The sequence below is a fragment of the Trifolium pratense genome, linkage group LG1, assembly GCF_020283565.1.
Source record: "Trifolium pratense cultivar HEN17-A07 linkage group LG1, ARS_RC_1.1, whole genome shotgun sequence".
Classification (NCBI taxonomy): Eukaryota; Viridiplantae; Streptophyta; class Magnoliopsida; order Fabales; family Fabaceae; genus Trifolium; species Trifolium pratense.
In genome coordinates, this window is record NC_060059.1 from 2,141,752 (window position 1) to 2,164,599 (window position 22,848).

General features: G+C 33.4%; 2 protein-coding genes across 2 annotated transcripts; one reads left to right on the plus strand and one right to left on the minus strand.

Moving 5' to 3' along the window:
• Nucleotides 1-2,468: 2,468 nt before the first annotated feature.
• On the plus strand, nt 2,469-9,072 carry LOC123899914 (probable pectate lyase 18). The gene is made up of 4 exons (XM_045951183.1): nt 2,469-2,843; nt 2,939-3,833; nt 4,066-4,271; nt 8,542-9,072. Exons 1-4 carry the CDS (start codon nt 2,698-2,700, stop codon nt 8,804-8,806), a joined length of 1,512 nt encoding a protein of 503 aa, XP_045807139.1. The 5' UTR covers nt 2,469-2,697; the 3' UTR covers nt 8,807-9,072.
• A 7,037-nt stretch (nt 9,073-16,109) lies between these two features.
• Nucleotides 16,110-20,088, minus strand: LOC123899935 (serine/threonine protein phosphatase 2A 57 kDa regulatory subunit B' beta isoform-like). Its single transcript, XM_045951206.1, has 2 exons — nt 18,773-20,088; nt 16,110-16,944 (listed from the first exon to the last, which is right to left on the minus strand). Exons 1-2 carry the CDS (start codon nt 19,910-19,912, stop codon nt 16,615-16,617), a joined length of 1,470 nt encoding a protein of 489 aa, XP_045807162.1. The 5' UTR covers nt 19,913-20,088; the 3' UTR covers nt 16,110-16,614.
• Between the last annotated feature and the right edge of the window lie 2,760 nt (nt 20,089-22,848).

A 22,848-nucleotide genomic window follows, 5' to 3' on the forward strand; every position in this document is an offset into this window, starting at 1 on the left:
AAAAAAAAAACGAAGCAACTTGTTGCCCATTTGCATTTCATTCATGTTTAATTAGATGTTATTTTTTCCTCAAATTTTTTCATTTTTATAACGTCAGCTACTTAAATAGCAGACATGTAAAATCATGAAATTTTCATATTAGGAGGTTTTATTTTTCTCATTTTTATAAAATTCATGACATAAATAGAAGACAAGTGAAAATGAAAATGAAAATGAAAATGAAAATGAAAATGGAGCGCGAGAAATACAAAGGGTGCCAAAAGAAGCTTTCTCTTAGGTGCTCTTAGGTGATTTGTACAAGAAATGATGTGATATCATTGGGTTTGAGATTCATTGGGCCTTAGTAAAACTATTGAAAGAATTTAGGCCCAATAAAAAAGATATATTACTGTATATACTCCTATAGTTGGTTCTCATACCGCTATAACTCAACTAAAACTCGTTAACACACATGCATTTGTCTGGAAATTCTTTTTAAACATTTCAGTTGCACAACGCAAAACCACTATTGAAATGTGGCTAATTTTTATAAAAAAAAGAGAATGATTTTTTTTTTTTTTTTTAAATAATTTATGATTTGGATAATATAATGTTTGAATTTCTCAAATTCAAAATTTGATTTTGTCAGTAATATTTATATTATGGCGATTAAAATTCGAGTTTTCTGGAACCTAGGAAGATTTTATGAATAATTTAATTAAATTTGGATTATAATTTAGATACTTTAAGATTAAAATATATTTACATAAAATGTAAAAGTTATGTATACTAAACATGATCTTACCTGGATCAGACAATCAAATGGCCAACAATTACGTCCATAGTTGAGCAATCCACATAGGGGGTTGTATCTGCATGCGATCTGATGCTTAAGTTAGTTTAGAGAACAAAGGTGCGAGTTAGAAAAGTGGTAAAGGACCCGACCCTCTGATGAGAAGGTTTATATAGAGCCTATAGCGTTGAGCCGAATGTCTTCATTATGGGCCGATTTTATTCATCCATAATGGATGACTACCATGATTTCTACGTAAATGTAGGGATGAGCCGTTCGTGCTCATCATCATAGGTCAAAACATACCAATAATCATGCGTATCGGATAAGTTTGGATGGCAACGTGATAAATGAGCATGTTTGGCCTAGGCGGATTAGGTCGTGGTCTTTTAGGCCGTCCTCGACGTTCTAATGGATTGAGTCGTGTTTGATGTTTGGGCCAGTCCTAGGCCCAGTTCAAAACAAAACATAAAAAATATTTAAATTTTAATTTTAATAAGGTTCAGTTACAATCTTATGGCGTTTATAGTTTGTATCAATGTAAAATTGGAAGAAAAATTGATAAGCTATAACTACTTGAAATATCGTTTGAAAAATAAACTATAAGCTAGTAAAATAGACTATAAATTCATAATGAAAAAGTCATTACCAAACAAAGCTATTACCTTATAAACTAAGTTATTTGTCTTCCCAAACATAATCTATAGATACGTTTTGTCAAAATATTTCTACTTGATTTAAGGAACAAAGTTGCATACGCTAAATGTACCAACAAAAAAAAAAAGTTGCATACGCTAATTTATATATTTTTGCTAATTTTGCGGTGCTACATTTTTTAGTCCCTGTTTACGGAAAGAAAGTATATCGCGTTAAATTAAAATTACACATCGAGCACCGAAGATACTTGTTTTTTCCCCTCTATCCTTTGTATCTTTGCTACTTTTCTTCCTAAGCAATGAAAATGAAATCTTTGGTTACAAATCTCTACTTCTAGATCAATAAATTGACTCAAAGATGCATTATTGTTCATTAGTATCTAACCACAAATCACTTTCCCACCTATTCTTTCACAAAGTAGTAAATAAACAGATCAAATAAAAGGCAAAAGCCTTTTAAAAAAGTGGAGGTGGGGGATTATTAGGAATAAAAGAATCTCATCTCAATATACATAAAAGATACGATACCAAAAAAGAAAAACACCTAATTTTAATGTAGAAGAAAGAATTTTTGTTTTTAAATATAATCTTAATTTACCTATTTGGATTAAGCCCTTTGTGTTTCTCTTTCTCTTATAGCCGCAAATGCTTAGAAAGGACTAACAAGTAAGGCAAAGAATGTGAGTAATTGAGAGTGGTAGGAATTAGAAAAACCAAAATCCAAAGTTATTATATGAAAATAGTTTTCTTTTCTCTCCTCTCTTCAATTAAAAACCCCACCAAAAAAACAACCCAATTTTTTTAATTAATAATTAAGAATAATTACCGCAACCATTATTATAAGAGGGAGAATGATAACTCGTGCCTTTAAGGCACATGTTAAGAAGATAAATGTGAAAAATATTTATTGAACTTGTGTTGTATTCAATTATCTAAACATTAAATTCTTTATATCATTAAATGCTATATATTTCTATTTTTAGGTAATTTAACATGTGTTCTTAAGACATAAGTTAACACGACCCTTATATAAAAGAAACTTAGAAGTAGGTTTTTTTTTTTTTTTTTTTTTAATTATGTTTATATATAAAACCCCATCACACAATTCCCAAAAATTCCAGCTTCCTAAGTTGTTGTTGTGCATTGAAGAGGAAGACATCTGAAGCAAAAAAAGAACAAAACAGACAAAACCCTTTCTCCTTAATTTCCTTTACCCCAACAACACAACCCATTATTATTATTGTTGTTGTTCATTCATTCATTGAAAGAATGCTTCTTCCTATGAGCTGCATTCTTCTTTTAATGTGTCTATTATTCACACCCCAAATCAAAGCTTCTTCTACTAAAACTTTCTCAAATCTTACCTTACCCCACCAACATCCTTACCCTGAAGCTGTTGTTCATGAATTTCAACAGTAAGTCAACTCAAATTCAACCAACTTAGTACTACATTGTTCATCATTCTTCACAAATTTCACTCAATAATTGTTTCTTGTTCATTTTTATGCAGGAAAATCAATGTATCACTTTCCAGAAGAGAACTACTCGGAAAAAACCAAGGTTCTTGTTTAACAGGAAACCCAGTCGACGATTGTTGGAGATGCGACACAAACTGGGCACAAAACCGTCAAAAGCTAGCAGAATGTGGAATCGGATTCGGACGCGCTGCCATGGGAGGTAAAAACGGTCAGATCTACATCGTAACAGATTCTTCCGACAAAGACCCAGCAAATCCAATTCCAGGAACACTCCGTCACGCCGTAATTCAAGACGAACCACTCTGGATAATCTTCTCTAACGACATGACAATAAACCTCCGTCATGAATTAATCTTCAACTCATTCAAAACTGTCGACGGCCGCGGCGCAAATGTTCAAATCACCGGTCACGGTTGTATCACACTCCAATACATCTCAAACATTATCATCCACAACATTCACGTTCATCACTGTAAACCATCTGGTAACACTAACATACGCGCTAGTCCAACACATGTTGGATTCAGAGGAATATCAGACGGTGATGGAATATCAATATTCGGTTCTCGTAACATCTGGATCGATCATTGTTCTCTGTCTTATTGTACTGATGGTTTAATTGATGCGATAATGGGTTCAACTGCAATAACGATTTCTAATAATCATTTTGCACATCATGATGAAGTTATGTTATTAGGTCATAATGATAAGTATAGTCCTGATAGAGGAATGCAAGTTACGATTGCTTTTAATCATTTTGGGGAAGGACTTGTTCAAAGAATGCCTCGGTGTAGACTTGGTTATATTCATGTTGTCAATAATGATTTTACTCAATGGGAAATGTATGCTATCGGAGGTAGTGCTAATCCTACTATTAACAGTCAGGGTAACCGTTACACCGCTCCTTCCGATCCAAATGCTAAAGAGGTTGGTTAGTGATGATTTTGGTGGTGGTTGTTTTTACTTTTTTATCCTTTTTTGGTTGCTTTCTCAATCTTACTTTATTGGAAATGTAAATTATTAGTCTTAGTTTTTTTATTTGACTCTTGTTTTGGGACGAATATATGCTTGTTTTGATGTTTGTTGTAGTTGCATGGGTGGCGCGTGTGGTTGAGATGCTGATGATGGAGTGCTTTTTGTTTTTTTATTGTTTTTGCAGGTGACGAAGCGCGTGGAGACAGATGATAAAGAATGGAGTGGTTGGAATTGGAGGACGGATGGGGATATAATGGTAAATGGGGCGTTCTTTGTACCGTCGGGGGTGGGGATGAGTGCTCAGTATGCCGAGGCGTCTAGTGTGCAAGCGAAGTCCGTCGAGCAAATTGATCAGCTCACTATGTACTCCGGTGTATTCGGTGATCCCAGGTACTATATTAAAATTACTTCGTAAACTTAGCTCGATTGTTATGGTTCTGGACACTCCACTTATTCGTCATGACGAAACTTTACACACGCTTCTAGCCACCGACCAAAACAGCAGTTTTTTACTAGATTTTATTACTATATATTAGTATTTGCTAAATTTAAATAGTAATTTAAATGAGGAATAGGATACCCTAACAACGGACATTACCTGTCTTACTAAGTGGCATTAGATTGGAAAGGTTAATCTCGTCTTTTCATGTGATAATATCTTATGATGGAAAAGGTTACTATAGTCTTTTTGGTATAGTTAATTAATTTACGGGATTGTCCTTCTCTCTGACCAAATGGTCCTACACATACAGCTTTATTTCTGTTTTATGAAAAATAAAATAAAAATAGTACTACACATGCTGTTGTTGAGTTGAGGTACGCGGTACAGCACAAGAACAACTACACACAACAAGTTGTTGATGAAAAGTTGCAAGGGAATATTGTTATTGTTATTTTAATGTGCTCCTACTTTCACAGTTTTGCTGTTTCCTAAACTTGTGTTTATGCTAAATAAATCTCACTTTTTAACTTTTAAGGTAAAAATTATTGTAATCATGGAGTAAAACAAGGTTGGAAATTGGAATTAGTACTAATTAATTTAGTGAATTAGTGAAAAGTGGGACTTTTTTTTTGCCGTATGCACGTGATTGTGAAGTCATTGGGAATCTCTTGCTCATGGCCCAATAGGCCCTCCTTTGTCTTTTTCTTTCTCTTATAAAGTTGAGCATGGATAAATGAACTTTTTTTTGTGGGGTGTGAAACTGATTTTGAAAGGTGAAAACTTTGTTTAGAACAGAACCCTTTTGGATAATGTACTGAGGATTGGAGTTGTGTGCGGTCGAAAAGCTGTCAATGCACTGCACTGCACTCGGCTGTATCCAGATTTAAAACCCGAACTTTAGATTTAAAAACAATTAAAATACGACCATAAAAGTCTGGACCGTCCAATCTTGATCACACGATCCAGATGTATTAACTGCATGCATTCACACCATGCAGTCACACTTTAATGAATTTGAATTCAAATCCATGTATTGATAGGCACTGTGGTTCTTGTGAGTGTACTTGGAAGTGAAAACTGTAATTGAGCTGACTCCACCCAAGTTTTCATAGCATTTTAATTTAGAAAAATGTTATTCAAACACAAATTTTTAACAAAAATACAACAAAACTACACTTTTTGCTTTTTTTAATATTTGTTGCACGCCTCGATATCCGTGTTGTGAGTGGGGAAAAGATGTATTGTATTTTTGTCCAACTTTTTTGTGTTTATATAACACACCTCTTTAATTTAGGGTATTTGTATGAGCAACCTATTCTTAGCACTTTTTAGGATTGAAAGATAATTTAGTAATATAGGGAAAGACAATATAAAAAGTAGGAAAATTAAAAAGCATAAAGATGTAAGGCAATTTGTGATATTCATTTTTGTGTATGGTGACAATATTTTAGATTAAGAAGAGTGTAAAGTGTTTTAAAGCCTTAAAGTGAAGTGATTTAATAGGACCGGCTTAATTGAGTGTTAAGAAGTCAAGGTTCATGGATGTTGATGTAGCTGATGCTCAATGTGAGAAGGAAGGGCGAAAAGGGAATTATATAATAGGGTGGGACAACTTGTAAGAGGTTGAACACACAATGTGGTGTGGTCTAAAAATGTGTTTATAAGTGGGATTGTGGGAGGCGTTTCCTTAAAAAAGAATAGGTGCATGTGCCTACATTTTTGGCTTGTTTAGACATGAGTGTGTATAGAGAATGTGGAATTAGGAGAGATATAGAGGTTGATGTAGGGTTAGAAAGAAGAAAAACATAGAGGCCTCATAGGTTGAGTGAGAGTGTTAAGAGAATAGAGGATTCACATGCAATGAACAAAAAAGATATAGAGGCCCTAGAAAGGTTGAAGACATGTATGTTAGGAGGAGATAGAGAGATAAGGTATTTGTCTAAATCTAACAGTCCCTCCAATTGCGGTCGTGGAGAATCCGAGGTTCAATTAGTAGAGATATAGAGGCTCTAGAAAGGTTGAAGACATGTTAGGAGGAGATAGATTGAAGGGGCAAGAGAGGGAAGACTTTTTCATCAAAATAATTTAATTTTATTTACCATTTCTATAAACTCAAAGCACATCATTCAACAACATGTGGTTGGTCTGAGTGCAAGTAGTTTGAGAGGTTCAATATCAAAATCTTCGTACCCAGAAAATTTCGGTTGAACAAAAAGACTTAGCTTATGTTTAGTATCACGGTGGGTACCGTGATTTGTCAAAAACTACAAAGTGTAACTTAATCACGGTGGATCACCGTGATTCTGGTGTATCCCTCGTGATACCAAACATAGTCTTACATTGTGTATCCAACATGTGAATACTTCATACTTAGAATATGATTCACATCATTCCAAAGTTAGAAAATCCAAATCTTAGAATGAGCTCTCTCACAGGAGATTTGAGTGTGTGTAAACAGGGTTGGTATTATAGGTAGAAAAAGACTAGGTTTCCAGGGTAGAGTGACAAAGACATGCCCTTACGTCAGATTCAGATGTTTTGGAGGGCGTTATGGGTATATGACTGAAACTATATTGCCTTTTATTTTGCTTTCCAGTAAGTGTGGGACCTTTCATAATATAACATATTTTTGAGCATCCTTTTCCTCTTGGGCCCATATCTGATTCGACTCAGCTCACCAAGTTGCTATTGGATCAGAATTCAGAGAGGGACTCTCCCCTTGTTTGTTACTTGCTCATACTGTCTCCAACACTTAACCTTTTATATATTGCATGATTAGTCATTCTTTATATGGTGTCTAGCAACCCATGAGTCTATTGTTTCATTATCCAGTTGTGTGTCTAGTAACAACCATTCTCTAGGACATTATTGGAAAACTGCACCATCATTTTTTTTTTGTGCATAAACTGGGTATCCTCTGCACGCTCGAGCGTTGTGAGACCCAAATGGGCAGCAAACTCTTCATAAGAGTTTCACGCTGTTGCATACCCAAGTTAGTTATCGAACCTAGAACCTTGGTTAAACTGCACTACCTTTAAAACAAGCATTGCAATGGCCTTAAATCTAATTTGAATAAGACATGTGGATTTTGTTTAGCAAATCGCCTAGTGCCCATTAATAATTTGGTCTCTAGTTCATTTCATGGCGGATGTGTATTGCGGTATGGAAAAACATTTATTAAGAGATGACAACTCCTCAAATAAGTATCTAATTATCTCCAGGAAATTAGTCACTGTAGTTGCGCGCAAATGATACTTTTGGTTTATAAAACAAATAGAAAGAGGTATCTATTTTTTTTTTTATACATAAAGAGGTATCTATTTCTAATGGGAAATAAAGAGTATATCTATCCTCACTCTATTGAGTGTCTCTCCTCTATAAGATTTCAAACTAATACCAAAATTAATTTAATTCATATTTGACTTCTTTGCCTGAATTTATTGAATCTAGTCACCCATGTATCTTTAACGCCTACATCTTATCTCATGTTGTTTTCCATCCTATGTATATTTTAACTCATACCGGTTTACATGCTAAAAGGTTTGTCTTTCTTACGTCTGAGATCCACTCACTTTTTCCTACTCTAGTCGTTATACACATACCTTTAAATAGAAAATGCAATTAAAGCACCAATGATCCAGCATTAAAACTGTTGAAAAAGGTTCACTTACTCTTAGGCTAGCTCCCTCAACAAATTAATAGAGCTACATTTAGTCAAATTACTTAATTATTACATAGCATTGTGATTTCCTTCAAGTTGAAGCCAATATGAAATATCATGATTTGATGTTTTGAACAACCTAAACAAGTTGTACATACTTAATGTACTCAAAGAGCATATGTTCTAATTATATTGAATGTAATCATAATTGTCTATCAGACACTGGCGCATGTTAGACACCGGACATGTCTTTAATCAAAAGTGTTGTTGCTACATAGTAGTAGTTCTTAACTTTATCTCATTAGAGTGAAATGTTCTTATTAAATGTGGTAAGGTAGTATCCACTTATTTAGTATACATAATTTATTTCATTGACATGCTCTAAACAAGATGTTTGTCATTGTTTTTTTCCTTCAAATTGAAGCAAATGTTTTTCGTTTTCTTCTCATTTTTAATTCCTATTGTTAGTTCAATATTTTCATCATTGTTGGTGGTTTTTAGAATAGAAAATAAAGTAGTACTTTTATTTAAGTGCTTATTACTGAATTATTGATCAGGGATAATGGAGATATATATCCCGGTTTCAACGGTGGTGGGACCACAACTGGAGCCTCTAGCAAGGGTTACAATGAAAATGGGGGGTCCAGTAGTAGTGACGATGGAGACTTCTTTGGGATGATATTCAAAGGTAGTACCAGCCAAGCAGCACCGCCACAACCCTACTCATCAATTTTATTTCTTTCAACTTTTTTGTCTCTTTTAATTATTTTTATTTTGGACATTACCACCAACTATGATATTCTATTATTATTATTATTATGATCCTACAATTGGGGTGGGAAAACAATTCCTTTGATGATGCCAAAGAAAAATTATCAAAGGGAAAAGAAAGATCAAAGTTACTATAATTTGTTTTTACAAGTTAGAAATTAGAAATCATATTATGCACAGCTCTTTGAAATGCAACCATAGTTTCTTTTTAGGCTTTTATATATACAACCTAAATAGAACAAAAAGTGCAATGTGATTGGTCATCAAAAATGTATAGTGTAATGTAATGTAAGTATTGAGTTTAGTTTATTTGCTCATTATCCGTTCATATTAATTTTTCTTCATAATATAAAGTTCGATGGAGTACCGATAAGATTTATTTCCATAAAATTATAATTTTTCATCCTATAAAACGATCTCATCATCTCAACACTAATTCCAAGGTTTTAATCAAAGGAGTCGTCACTAAAATTTAGTGCAACATTCCAATGGTCGAAGATAGAGTTTAGAGCAATGTTTTAAAAATTGAATCGGAGATTAAATCAGAGACATTTGAGTTATAGTTCAATTGGTTCTATCATAATTAAATTACATGGTAAATAAATAAAAAATTTATAAAGTATAAAGAAATTAGAAGAAAAAATGCAAAAAATAAAATTGGTTGAACCAATGATGGTTCATCCAGGTCAACCAATTATGGTTCAATTAAACTACAATGCTACTAAAGCTATCTACTAGAGCCATACCAATAGACGAACTTGTTGGTTTCCGATTGATCCGATTGACCCAATGTGAGAGAAGCTTAACACTCTTTCGTTGATACGTTTAAACAGAACTCTTAAGGGTAACTAGTCGGACACCCGTGTTGCCGCACGAGGCACACCTTCGGTGTGTGTCGTGGGTGTTGTGCGTATTTAAAAATGATATTTTTTATATAAATGAAAAATATAAAAGGTACTCCCTCCGGCCTCAATTATAAACAAATGTCACTTTTTAGATACATTGAATAACTCATGTATCTAGTCCATTTTTTCGGCTAGATACATTAGTTATTCAATGTATCTAAAAAGTGATATTTGCTTATAATTAAGACCCGAGGGAGTATTTAGATAAGAATTAAAAATTATTAAAAATTACAAAATGTTATAATTGAAAAAAAATGTACGTACTCCCTCGATCTCATATTATAAGCAACAAAAATAACTTTTTCTTATCCTAAATTATAAGAAAAAAACAACTAAGTTTTATAATTGCAAATTATTTTTCCAATGTCTAATTAACCAATAAAAAATATTTTTTTTATTGGAATCATGCTAACAACAAAGATGGAGCAGCATTAACGCAGGAGAACAAGGTGAGCATGAGAGCGTGTCTTAGAAATGATCTAGGAAGCTTTCTTGTTGCATTCTCTTGTCATGACAGCGGTATGTATACGACAGCTAAGGCAGACACGTGATGACTTTACAAAGGTCTTGAACGGATAACTTTGTTGGGCTATAATATAGTAGTATTTGAATTGGATTGAAAAATGGTAGGGGATGATGTGCACAAGGACAAGCCAAATCATCCAGAGTACAGTTCTCTTATTGTTAATTGTAGAACCTCACTTTCTAGTTACCCCGACTTTGTAGTCGCTTTTGCTAGGCGTCAAGCTAAAGGTAGCGCCCATGCTATTGCAAGGACAACCTTATCTCATGCTTCACGCATTACTTTTGATGTTATTCCTCATTGTATTGCTACTATTATTTTGAATGAAATGCCTTAAGTTTGCTTGCATAAAAAAAAATAAAAAATTTACAACTTCTCATGAATCTTATTTCAAAGAAAACATAAAAAGTCATAGTTCAAATTATTTTACTTTTATTAATAAGTCTGATTTTTTTTTTTTTGCTTATCGATTGTTTTGTTAAATTCAACCTCATTCCGGTTTACCTTTCATTCATGTGTAATTATTTTGGATATATATACAAGTGTTTAATTAAGGTTCTAAATTCCGGGTTGTATCTACATTTTGAAATGGAAAAATAATGAGTACTACTCCAGCCTATTTTGTAAGCCAAAATTCTCATTTGCACACTTATTAAGGAGTACCCTTTTTGGCTTAAAAAAGTAGAACAATTAATGAGGGTACTTTTTGAAGAATAACATTAAATAAAGTTGATTTTGGCAACTTTTGCTTATATTTAAGGCCAAATTTTTTTGTTGACTTTTGCTTATAAATATGGCCGGAGGAAGTAAATGTAAAGCACAAGACAACATAATAATTGAGGACATGGGAAGTTTGATCACCTCAAATTGATTGCATGATTCTCATGGTTGTTTGGGAAGAGTAAAGGTAATGCGTCTCCTTTTGTGGCTTTTGAACATTTGCAGCAAGCTTTGTATATCTGATTGCATAAGTCTTATGTGCAGAAATTGTATTATCCCAGTACTATCAGAAAAGATAAAATATGCCTAATTCCTTGGAGATATCCTATTTTAAACTGAAGTGAAATGAATCAAGTCAACCTAGAAATAAAAATGACTTATATCCATCATTTCACATTCCCACGTTGTAGACATAAACAACAAGGTTTAGCTTTGCTTCGCAAAAATTTTCGGATCTGCCACTGCAAATAAGTAGCTTCACTCCAACAAAAAATTGGGTTTGTGTTTGGAGTTTGAGATTTAAAGATTCTTAGAGATGGAGGTTGAGAATTTGAGGTTTGAGATTTAGGGTTTAAAAGTTAGAGTTTCAGGATTGGAAATTACCATTTAGGGTTTGGGGTTGGGAAGTATTTTAAGTCTAGGTTTTGGGATTTAGGGTCATGAGTTTGGGTTTTTGACTTAGGGGTTTTAACTTATAGTTTGAGATTTACAGTTTAAGATTTTGGTTCAGGGTTTAAAGTTCGGGCTGAGTATAGGGTTTGGAGTTTGGGGTTTGGAGTGTGGTATTTGGGGTTTAAGATTTAGATATATAGTTGTTTCGAGTGCAGGGTTTAAGATTTGTGGTTTAGGGTTTAAGACCTTTACCATAAAAATATTTGTAGCCAGAGATAAAAATCATTGAAATCATGCATCAATTTTGATTTTAAGGTTTAAGGTTTGGAGTTTAGAGTGCAGGGTTATAAGTTTAGGGTTTGTAGTTTGAAATTCGGGGTTTAGGGTTTGTAGTTTGAAATTTGGGATTTAAGATTTAGGGTTTGGAATTTCGGGTTTAGGGTTTGAGGTTATGTGCTTATGGTTTGAGTTTGGGGTTTTGTGTTCTGGGTTTTGTATTTGGGGTTTGGAATTCGGGGTTTGTGTTTAGGGTTTGGAGTTTTGGATTTGACATTTAAGGTTTAGATATATAGTTTAGGCTTTCGAGTGCAGAGTTTAAAACTTGGGGTTTAAGGATTATAGTTTTGAGTTTGGGGTTTTGTGTTTAGGGTTTGGAGTTTGGGGTTTTGTGTTTAGGGTTTGGAGTCTAGGGTTTAGGGTTTGAAATTAAGGATTTGGAGTTTAGGATTGAAGTTTAGGGTTTTAGATATATGGTTTAGGGTTTTGAATTACCCAAAATCTTAAACCCTAAACCCCAAATCCAAAACCCTGAACAAAAAACCTCAATCTCAAACCCTAAACACAAAACCCCAAATTCCAAACCCTAGACCTTAAACCCCAAATTTCAAACTAAAAACCCTAAACCCTAGACCCTAAACCCTAAACACAAAATCTCAAATTCCAAACCCTAGTCCTTAAACCCAAATTTCAAACTAGAAACCCTAAACCCTAAACAGAAAACCCCAATCCTGAACTCCAAACTCTTAATTTCAAACCCTAAACCCAAAACTCCAAACCCTGAACACAAAATCTCAAACTCCAAACCCTGAAAACAAAATCCCGAATTCCAAACCCCACACTCCAAACCCCAAACTCAAAACCCCAAACAAAACTATAAACCTTAAACCCTAAATTTCAAACTAGAAACCCTAAACCCTAAACAGAAAACTCCAAACTCAAAACCTGAACTAAAAACCCTTAATTTCAAACCCTAAACCCCAAACTCCAAAACCTGAAAACAAAACCCAAAAATCCAAACCCTGAAAACAAAATCCCAAATTCCAAACCCCAACTCCAAACCCTGAACACAAAACTCCAAACCCTGAAAATAAAATCCCAAATTCCAAACCCCAAACTCCAAACCCCAAACTCAAAACTATAACCCTTAAACCTCAAATTTCAACCTACAAACCTTAAACCTAAAATCTCACACCCTAAACTCTAAACCCTAAACACCAAAAACTAAATCCTAAACCTCAAATTCCAAACCCTAAACCTCCAACCTTAAACTCAAAATTGATGTATGATTTCGATGATATCAATGCCAGTATCATATTCGTACGAATATTTTTATAATAGTTGTCTTAAACCGAAACCCCAAATTAAAACCCTGCACTCAAAACCCTAGATCATATATCTAAACCCTTAGCTCCAAATCCTAAACCCCAAACTCCAAACTTGAACACAAAACCCAAAATTTCAAACCCCAAACCCTGAACACAAAACCTTGAACTCCAAACTACAAACTCTAAACCTAGAACCCCACACTCTAAACTCCAAACCCTAAATAACCAAAACTAAATGTTAAACCCAAAACACTAAACCTCAAACTCCAAACCCTAAACCTCCAACCTTAAACTCAAAATTGATGTATGATTTCGATGATATCAATGTCGGTCTCATATTCATACGAATATTTTTATGGTAATTATCTTAAACCGAAACCCCAAATTTAAACCATGCACTTGAAACCCTAGATAATATATCTAAACCCTTAGCTCCAAATCCTAAACCCCAAACTCCAAACCTGAACACAAAACCCCAAATTTCGAACGTCAAACTCCAAACCCTGAACACAAAACCTCAAACAACAAACTCTAAACCTAGAATCCCACACTCTAACTCCAAACCCTAAATAACCAAAACTAAATGTTAAACCCAAAACACTAAACCTCAAATCCAAACCCTATGTATATTATTTTTAAAAATGTATTTTGTAAATTTTTTATAGCTAGATAGAATTTCTTGCTCATCTTCTTTCAACACTAAATAATATTAACACATAAAAATATCAATACACCGCTATCTTTCACATTAATACTAAAAGAATAAAAAAAATAAAATGAGGAAGTTAAGTTAGAATTTCTTTCATGAGGACACTTTATATTTAAATAATAAGACATTTTAGTAATTGGATAAAGTAAAAATTATAGTTTGATAGTAGATGAAGACAAAGAGTTCAGTAACTTGGAACAACTTCAATTACTTCGCCATGAAGAAAGGAAGATCGCTAAGCAATGAGACATTTCGTTAGGCGAAATGTAAAATGCCCAAAGTCTACAAATAGTTATTCAAAATTCATTTCGAAGCACTCACTTCGTAGTTTACATTCAAAAAGTTGTTCAACTTGATATTTCACTATTCATTTAGGACACTTGACAACTATAGAAGATGTTCGAACAATTTAATCTTTTAAACAACATCTTTCTTATTAGTATATAGATTGTTCTTCTCATCTCTTGAATTGCTGAGAATCCCCACCATGCATCGATCTTTCTCATATTATGTCTCATTTGTTGATTTTTTTTACTCGCATTATTTATTATTTTATAACACCAATATAACATGTAACATTTATTACATTTTGCCGATGTTGTCGATATTTATTAAAGTAGCTGTAAGTATGCGGTGTACAAAATATTCGGTGTTAACAATATTATTTTGTTTTTATTACTAAAACAATATTATTTTGTTATTATTAAAAATTGATGTATATACCTTAAAAAAATGTGTGCACTTCATATGGGGCAAATAACATAAGACGTATAAAGTTGGTGTGATTTTGATTTGGTTGTATGATTATTTTTTTAGGCACGTATAAATGTTGCTTACACTAGTAGAGTTCGTCTTTTGGTGGTTCCACATCATAGAAGAAAAATTATGAGCCAACCCTTTCCCAAATTTACATGAAAACAATGGAAGAGAAAGACATGAAGATTATTGTCCAAAAATAAATAAAAAGAAAGACATGAAGATAGGATATGAGTGGATGAAGTGGCATTTCTAATGCCATGTCGACTTCGGTTCCCTTTACTTAACTTTGGTGCTGTTTCTACGTAATAATAGGATTAATAGTGAAGTGTTTAACATGGCATGTCTCTATATCAAAAAGAATTTGTCAAACCGTCCACTTCTAAAGAATTATTATCCCATCTCCATGTGCATATCTTTAGGAAAAAATAATAGTACTTAATAAATGAGACTATCTATTTGCCTCATCTTCTAGCATCGTTCTATTCACACATCATTGTCTATACTAGAATCCCATTTCCCATCTTTCCATTTTTATTCAATTAAGTTAACCATTCAAATTGAACTTCAAAATAACATTTCTCTTAAACATCAAATATTACAACCTACCTCAAAAAGGTACAATATGAAGCTATAGCTTTCTCAAAGCAAGGTGATCCAAAGTCGCCATAAATGAAAAATAAAGGAGAAAAATATGGAGACATAAACCAAACCATGCAAAATGAACAAGAATTATTTGAACTTAAAACTAATCATACTATGTAAGCAAAAAAATCATATTGTTGCCTGATAAAAAAAATAATAAATCATATTATTCTTTCCCCTTAATCGTGCTTCATTTTCTCTCGAGGTGTGAAGGGTGATGGGTAAAGGAGTGGGAATGGGGTTTGCGAAGGAGTGGGGAGGAGCAGATGGGTATTTAGGGAGGATTTGGCTCCACAAGACTGAGAAATTTAGAGTGATAAAAGTGAGAAATTTAAAGAGTGATATTGTAATCACTCGTATGATTTGTTATATATGTACATATAACATCCACCACCTATCTATTTATTAACCGTTATATTATTCACTTTAATCTCTAAAGTAAATTGTAAATTTCATAGGAGTTTTGTCCTTTTGAGGAGACAAGGGTGTAGGTGTGGTAAATGATGAACTGTAGAGGTGTAATAGCAGACAGCCTCCAAGTTTACTACTACTACCATGTTAACATTGCTTCAACAAGGCCAAACAAAAAAGAAACCGGCCCAAAGGGCCCAGTCCAGCAATCTTGGAGACACCCAAGATTTTGTTTTGTATTTACTGACCTAACCTCAAAGTGGAAAAAGAAAACTGTCAGCCAGACAGACAAATGTAAAAGGATTCACTAACCATGAAAGAGAGGTTTGGTTAATGTAAAATTGTGAAGTCTTCCAAAGGAGTAATGCCCTCTAACCATGGAAGAGATTCTTCCTCTGAAATGATCAAGTCAACTGTACAATTCATCCATTCATTGAAAAGAATAAAAAAAGAAAGATGATAGCTAAAGGACAACTTTATCTAAGGAAAATAGAAGGTTATATTTACAATTAAATAACCTAAGTACTCGAGGATATAAGAATGAAACAAAAAACAAGGAGGAATATATCAAAGACAAACACTATGTAGCCTTTGATAGTCAGACGTATTAGAATAGAACATGAGTTCTGTTCTATATTTTATGCATACTGAAAGTATAACAAAGCAGAATATAAATTAAAAAATGTAGTAACTTTTGTGGTTCCACTAAAAACGATGGAACCAAAAAGAAAAAAAAAAAAAAAAAATCTAGTTCTGTTCTATTTTATCTATATGCCGAATGCCACCTCTATATTCCTCGCTCAGCAAAAAACATGATTCGCGAGCTCATTGATTTGCTCCTCTTGTTCATCACACCTGTAACTAAAATAAAATTATGATTTTTTCCTTTACAACTCACTTTTGCAGTAATCCAGCAGTGGAATGAAATTTCAGCTAAATCACCAATGTGGAAAAAAGAGTTGCAGCCCAACACATCAGTTAACCAAAACCATCTCATCCGTCACAACAGCCTGTGCAGCCACTGCTTCCAATTGCTTCCAAGTTAACTCCCGCTTCTCTTCTAGTTCTGCAGCCCTGGCTTCCTTCTCCAAGTACTTTTGTTGACACTCTTCAAACAGTTCAGGATCCATCTCCAGAAACATCTTCCTCACATTGGCTGTTAGTCCATGGACTGCTCGGTTCCAATGACTTTTCATGTTATTTTCCAAAGCATCAAAGACTATTGGCAATATAACATTCCGATTTTGAGCGACCAAGCTTATAATGTGCTCATTGTTCCACAAATAGAGTGCTCGTTCAGCAACCTGTCGTGGATTCAATTGACAGAGAGAGCAATCAAAAGAAAATAAAGCAACATATTTCCTTTACGACACACTACTGTCAAAGGATGTGATTCATCATTTATCAAAAACAGGTACAATAGATAATAAAATTTGATGAGCATTATGCATGGCAGATGTCTTAATTCAAAAGGCCCTAAATCCAACACAGTTTCCTAAGGTTCTGCCAATTATTTTACATACATAAAACATATATGGCCAATTCGGTGCACAAGTGAGACAAATTTTGCGTCATGCACAAGTTAGTTTCCACCATTGAATAAATAAATCTCACACTTGTGTGTGGCGCAAGATCATTTTACTTGTGCACATTAAACAAAACCAACATATATACAGCAAATCTCAGCAAGATTGAAGAACCAAATAGAATCCAACTAAACATGAACTAAGCCCTTTATAGCTTAGTATATCCCCAGAAATAAATAAAAGCAAGTCCATCAAAATTGAAGCCAATGTTACACATTTGATAAAAATGTTCAGCCTACACTCCAAGAACCGGCAGAACAAAATGATTGTAGTTCTTCTTCATCACTATCGAGTGATTTATAACAACATATAACCCTCAAATATAGAGATGTAATAACTTTAGCATTACAGTCTCCTATGCCTATAGAGATGTAACTAACTTTAGTAATCTAACTACAAAATAGACATGGATATGTAAGTAGAGTTTCCATACTAGAACATGTTCTTAAGACAAAAAGTGGTGAACTGTGGGATCTTTAAAGTAAATTAAGAACATTATTCTTGCATTGGAGTAATAAAAGGTGAGTGTTCTTAAATCGCAGGTAGCAACTTGGGGCCCATTAAAAATAACTTAAGAAAACCAAACATTGTTTTTAAACTTCTGCATTGGAAATGCTCTTAGAGTCCAAATGAACTGGAAACACTATTACCTCCCTCTACTCACTAATATCCTCAGCTGTCTCCTTCTAACTCTACCACTCTTCTTGCCATAAACATGTTACTATTTCCACTTGTTTTTGTCATTTATTGTCTACAGTAATGAAACTCAAAAGGCGGCAACTGCCACCAGATATTTTTGGTCATAAATATCACCTTTTGAAACTAAATCAAATGAAGTTACACTTTCCTAGCTCCTAAAAAAATATCAGCACCCATACATTAGCAAAAAAGAACAATCTAAACTTTGATATTTTTCACTTGTTTTTGTCATTTATGGTCTACAGTAAAGAAACTCAAAAGGCGCCAACTGCCATCAGATATTTTTGGTCATAAATATCACCTTTTGAAACTAAATCAAATGAAGTAACACTTTCCTAGCCCCTAAAAAAAATATCAGCACCCATACATTAGCAAACAAGAACAACCTCAACTTTGATATTTTTCCCTTGGCACTTACTAGTATTGCCAAGGTAAGTGGACAAAATGCATGCCAAGTTTCGCAACCAAAGTTTCATAAGTAAAAAAAAAAGTAGGCAATTAAATCATTCCAACATCTAACAGATCCAAGCAACCTATATAAAAAGCAACCACCTTGAGTATATCATCCAACGAAAGTAGAAAAGATGGATATAATAGAATACAAGATTATTTACACTACAAGTTACAAGTAATCCAGTCAAAACCAAACAACCCTGTAAAGCTAAGAATATCCCATCCTTGTACTGTTTGCAATATTCATGGCACAAGAAAGAATATCCTACCCTCCAAACCAAACAACCCTCTAAATTTGTCTTATGACTAAAAAAACGAATACTAGAAGCTGCACTGTGCACATGCAAAATTTAAGGCAATCAAAGCAAAATTGAAAGTGCTAGTGAGAACAGACCTGAAAGTGAGGGCTGTTAAGACACCGACCAATCTGTCTGAAAAGAGAAACCATGCATCTTACAAACTCAGGAGGTTGAGTTGACTCAAGAACCTCTTCTAATTCACCAAGAAAAAGAACTTCCTTTTGACAATTCGTAACAGGCCAATACTTCAACAACCCCTTTATCACAGGATCAGCTAACCTTCCATCTTTCTCAACAAACTGAACAACACAATAAGACAAATTCTGATGATACGCCGAAACACATTTAGGTTTATGAAGTGGTATAAGAGCCCTAATCAAAAAAAGTTTATGCTCCTCTTTCATAGGCAATGCAAAACCATTTATAATACTAGCCATAATCTCAAGCAATTCACAAATACCATTATGCCTCTGCGTTTCAAATATAAAACGATAGAATATATTGTTAATAGCTTTTCTTATAAAAGGTCTATGAACCATAAACTTCCCATAAATCCGATGAAGAATCGTCTTCAAATACTCACGCTCGCGTTGATCCTCCGAATCAAACAAGTCTAGAAGCTTTAAAACAAACACATGGTCTACATAACGCTTAGAGATTTTAATATCTGTCTCCGGCGAAATAATGTACCTCAATAGAATTTCATATACAAGCTGTAAATGAGACCAAGATGGATCCATATACGTATCATCTTCTTCCAGATCAACGGTTTCGGAACCTGAGTTTTCATGTGATGCAGGTGGTAAACAACGGAAAATGTTAATAGAAACCATTGCGATCAAATCTTCTTGAAAATCGGTAAATTGAAACGAAGAATTTTGAATAATATCAACTAGTTCGTAAAGTGTTTGACGTTTGATTTCTTTTTCAACAATGAACTTGAGTGTATCTGAGAAATCACAGATTAAACAACAGAGTTGAATTTTTCTGATGAAAAGTGATGAACGTTCAGAAACCGGAACTTCTTTGAGTGGAGGAAGTGATTCGATTACCGTTTGATGCGGTGGTGAAGGAGCAATTGGAGGTAGGTTTGGTGGTTCAGAATTGAATGTGGAACTTCGTGATGCGTGTTTAACAACTACTTCGTAGAATTGTTGAGCATTGTTTGTTGGATCTTCAGGGAGTATTAATTTTCCAGATTTCTTGTTAGCGCGTTTTATGATCTTGTTGAACATTTTGGAGGAATTGTATTGTAATTGTAATGGAAGCGTGATTTCTAGGAATATGGAAAGAACCCTAGAAATTGAATTTGGGGGAAAATTAAGAATGATGAAGCATTTAAACGACGATGCGGAAAATGAATCGCATTAAGGTGTTTTGTTCTGTTGTTTCTTCAGTTACGCATTAAATTTGTTTTTAAGTTTTTTTTTTTTGTTTTCAAAAAATTAGTTTTTTAAGTTTGGGTTAGGAAATAACTAGAGAATGCACATAGATAACAAATTTTTTTTTGATATATTTGGGTGATGTATATTGGAATTAGTTTTGTTCCAAAAATCAATTTTAAGTTTTTTATTAATAAAATTATTAAATCTAACTTAAAGTTGTGATTTATATTGTTTTGTTGCCCAAGGAATCTCCAAATCTAACTTAAAGTTGTGATTTATATTTTTTGTTTAACTAATATTATTATGAATATGAATGCCAATTTGTTGATCAGAACGGTAATAAACTTGAATTAAACGGTAACAAACTTTGTTATTTAAATTACCACAAAACGGTGTTTCAATTTTTTTTCCCCTCAAAATAAAATATTATTATTTCAAGGGTTAATCCTTTTAGTCTAATATGAATAGAGTTCATAGTCTCGGTAAAAATAAAAGTTTTGAATTTATCATTATAATATTAGACTAGCGGTCAGACGGGCATGTTCCGTGTTATGATACACATTTTCTATTTTAATAATTTATCTTGATGATTATTCTAAATTTTTCATACATCTATTTTGTTTTTTATGAAAGTTTACTTTTGGAAAACAATAAGTTATATAGAGACGTTGAATTAAATGTAAAAAATCATTCGGCAAAAATGCGGACATCTCATCGGACAGATTATCTTGCATTATTAAGTGAGTCAGTGAGATATATATGTAGAAATCACTATAATTAACCGATAGTTTGGCCGCTGCTCCATGAATCCAATTTTCCTTTCTTCCATCTCTGTGTATCTGAGAGTTTCTTCTACTCTGGTATGTAATTCAGTTTTCATATTTAAATAAACTGCGATCTTGAGAGGTAATTAGCCAATGATATGAGAACACGTTTATTGAAAAAATGTACAATGATTTTGCTTTTTCCACCGAAATTTCCATGGTTACGGTGGAGATCTCTTTCATGTTTCATCTATTTTTCAGATTATACTCTGACAACAAAAATAGAACAGGGACATGAAAGAAGTTTGTCATAAAGAAATATTGGAGAATAGAAGAAATAAGACATCAGATTTAGAATGAAGAGATAGTACTAGGTACCTTAATTTTCCTCACACATTTTGATGTCCATCTCTCTGATTCACTCTAACCCCTCTATATTCTATGTTTCTCGTCTTTATTTTCTTGTGTGTTGTGTTAATTTCCTCATTGATCAAAATAGTTACCTATTTGTGTGATGTGATGAAATAACCGCTAGTATAATAAAGGGCAAATTGGACATTATAAAAAGTCCATACCAAAAAGAGGTATCCTCTTTATATATTGTAATAGATTCCGGGGAATCTAATATTATAAGAACGAAATTAAAATTTATTTTTTTACAAGGACTAAGTATGAATTTCACTCGTATTACGGGGCTAAAATATAGATTAACCCTCATTTCAATGAATGTAACATTCAAAATCCGGCTTCCTGAGCGTACCTCATCGTTTACATGGCGTACTCCATTAGTCATATTCCAAAATTCCATATGTTGGAGTAACTCCAAGCTGACGGACAAACACAAAATTTCAACTACTAGAGATGCTTTAAAAGAATTCAGTTATATGTCAATTGTGCTACACTTGGTACATTATAATTCTACTCATTTTTAACTAAGTGTGACGTCAACACACAAGTTCATAGTAAAACTACAAGTTGTAGCTTTTGATTCCTTCAAAAAAAAAATAGTTGTAGCTCTTCACAATTGTAGTGAATATTGAACACTGAACCAAGCATATATTAAATCAATTTTTGCTATCATAAAACTTTAACACACTCTAATGTATTCTCGAGTGAGGTAAATGTTACAAGTTTGACTTTCATACACTCTCACTCAACAAATCACAAACATTCATATGTGTGACTTGAAGTAGCTATGATTAAAGTCCAACAAATTTAACGATCGGACAATCATAAGTAATTTAACGATCAGACTATCATGATTAAAGTCGCCACATCCAAATACTATGACACACCATCGCCCAAAAATATTTACACCTAGTATTATTGATCCGCCGTATGTCTCCACTGAGATTGAAACTCATCCGAAAAAAGCAACACGAGCACGCACACAGTCACGAAGTGCATGAATGCATATTTTCTCCATTAAGTGCACATGTTATGGCCAATTCCCAGAACCTATTAACTTATCAGCTCCATTACCATCTGCAGGAGGAACAAAGATGCAATTTTATGAATTAAACTCTGGAAACCAGCGTTGAAGTATATTCTAGTTCCAATGGCCCACGTGATCAACTAAATCACATACCTTAACATTCCTCAAATCCTCATGAATTTGCAAATTCAAATCTGAAATACTGAGACCATCTATCCACGCATCATGGCAAGCATCAATAGCTCAGCCGTCACCAACAGCCCAAAAATAGTAATCATTTTAATTTTCAACCTTCTTTACAAACAACTCATTTTTTCACTCTTTACCATCTTTTAGTTCATGCCAAAATATACAACATCAATTATTAGTGTCTGCTTAAAATCTTCTCATAATTCATTTGTCCCTCGGTATTAAAAGCATTGTTGATGAACGATAATCAATCAAATTGATAGATTGATAAAACTATTTAAAAATTGATTAAATCCATATCCTAAACCCTTGTGAAATACCAAGTTTAATTAAAAAAAAAAGGTTTTAAACATTCTTATTGTATTTGATATATTTTATGCACTTTAGCAGTTCAACTA

Excerpts from the sequence above, each read along its gene's own strand:
- LOC123899914 (XM_045951183.1), top strand. The coding sequence starts at position 2,698 with ATGCTTCTTCCTATGAGCTGCATTCTTCTTTTAATGTGTCTATTATTC. Across the intron at positions 2,844-2,938 it reads GTTGTTCATGAATTTCAACA|GAAAATCAATGTATCACTTT; the intron begins GTAAGTCAACTC and ends ATTTTTATGCAG. Across the intron at positions 4,272-8,541 it reads GGTGTATTCGGTGATCCCAG|GGATAATGGAGATATATATC; the intron begins GTACTATATTAA and ends ATTATTGATCAG.
- LOC123899935 (XM_045951206.1), bottom strand. The coding sequence starts at position 19,912 with ATGTTCAACAAGATCATAAAACGCGCTAACAAGAAATCTGGAAAATTA. Across the intron at positions 16,945-18,772 it reads TTAACAGCCCTCACTTTCAG|GTTGCTGAACGAGCACTCTA; the intron begins GTCTGTTCTCAC and ends AATCCACGACAG.